Here is a 1,526-nt window from a genome sequence, read left to right on the forward strand (position 1 = left end):
TCATTTTATCTGCATCACTGCTGGGGGAGGAAACCCAGAGAAAGGCATTGTGAGATGACCTGAGCGTCTTCAGGATGGAGGTGAGGGCTCTAGGTAGATGCTAACAGCTGGGGTCAAGCAAATGATAAAGTGATGGCTTCCAGCAACTCTACCTTCCCAGAAGACAAGCTCTTAACACTCATCCTTCTGGGCCCCGTTCTGCCAACAGACCAATACTCAACAAGCCCTGCTGCTTTCCACTCTACTTTGTCATTGCCATGCACACTTGCAAACCATGGGGTCTTCAGACTCATCTGACTCCAACCTTCAAGTTCCAAAACATTACTGACATCCCAGCTGGGCTTGGCCCTGGCCAGGTAACAGGCCAACACTAAGGCAGATATCCCAATGAAGCCTACTGCTATGGCTACTGGCAAAGATAGCAGTGTGGGCAAATGTGAGCCAACAGGAGCTTTTCAGGGAGGAAAGGCCTGCCCAGAAGAAGCAATTGAGCTCAAGTTTTAGAAGTGGCAGGAAGCCATGGCAGGGCCTCCCACAAATGTGGAGCGGAGCCTCAGGTGCCTGCTCCGAGTCCCCTTTTCCATATCCAGTCCCCCAAATTAGCTAGTAGGGGGCTCACACCACAAAAGGGAGCCTTAAGGTCCCTCTAGCTCATAGACTTCTAGACTATCCCTGCCTATGAGATCCTACCAGGACACCGATAGGAAAGTGCCCACTCACCTCAACCACACCGCTTAAAAGTCAAAATGACAATGGAGAGGATGTCTGTTCAAGACCTTAAGGATAATGTGAAAGCCCCTATTGGAGACAGCCCTAAATGTCCTTGCTACCATGAATCTGAACCATCATGGCACTCTTTCTACATCAGTGGCATGCCACTAAAGGGAACAATCACATCCCCTCAGTACCTGGCTGACAAATTCCTACTGGTTTGGGTGGCTGGCTCAGTCGCCTGTAAATGACTGACGTCATTATTTGCAGACAGAAGGCTTGGGTCTCTGCCACGACAGCCTAGACCTCCATTAAAAGCGACAGGTCGAGCTGTGCTGAGGAAGAGCAGCTTAGGGGCAGGCAGGGAGGATTGGCACTCAGTGGGAGGAATGGCTTGATCTTTTTTTTCCCTTAGCCTGACCCCTGCTGCCACTCTCCCTTGATCTGGGGGTCTGGCTGCTCCAGCTGTGACTGTGGCCTTGTTTGGGAAGGAGGAGGGTCAACTGTGGCTAAAGAGTTCACTTAGGTTGAGTTAGGTAGAACTGCAGCCGAGCCCGAGTACACCAAGTCCTTTGGTTCATTTACTGCAAGGGGGTGACTGCTCCAGGGTAAAGGACAGTACAGAACTCATCCGGGGCCCACAGGTGTGGCAGCTGGGGTGGAATGTGGGGATTCTCTGGGAAGAGGGTCCAGGATGGGATTCTCCCACACCCTCTCTATCTCCATGTAGAGGACGCTTAGGCAACAGCGTCAGAAGTGAACTCACAGACAAGACAGCCTTAATAAATTAGTATAATACTATTAGAAGGGACGGC

The 1,526-nt window shown here is 51.2% G+C and overlaps 1 protein-coding gene across 1 annotated transcript in view; it reads left to right on the top strand.

Moving 5' to 3' along the window:
• Positions 1–402: 402 nt before the first annotated feature.
• Xrcc6 (X-ray repair cross complementing 6) overlaps positions 403–1,526 on the top strand; it is a 16,220-nt gene continuing 15,096 nt past the window's right edge. The window contains exon 1 of the mRNA XM_055602969.1: positions 403–436. Coding sequence (XP_055458944.1) covers positions 403–436 — 34 coding nt within the window. The remainder of the gene's footprint in view (positions 437–1,526) is intronic.

The sequence above is a fragment of the Psammomys obesus genome, unplaced genomic scaffold, assembly GCF_907164565.1.
Source record: "Psammomys obesus unplaced genomic scaffold, mPsaObe1.curated_primary_1811, whole genome shotgun sequence".
NCBI classification, from domain to species: domain Eukaryota; kingdom Metazoa; phylum Chordata; class Mammalia; order Rodentia; family Muridae; genus Psammomys; species Psammomys obesus.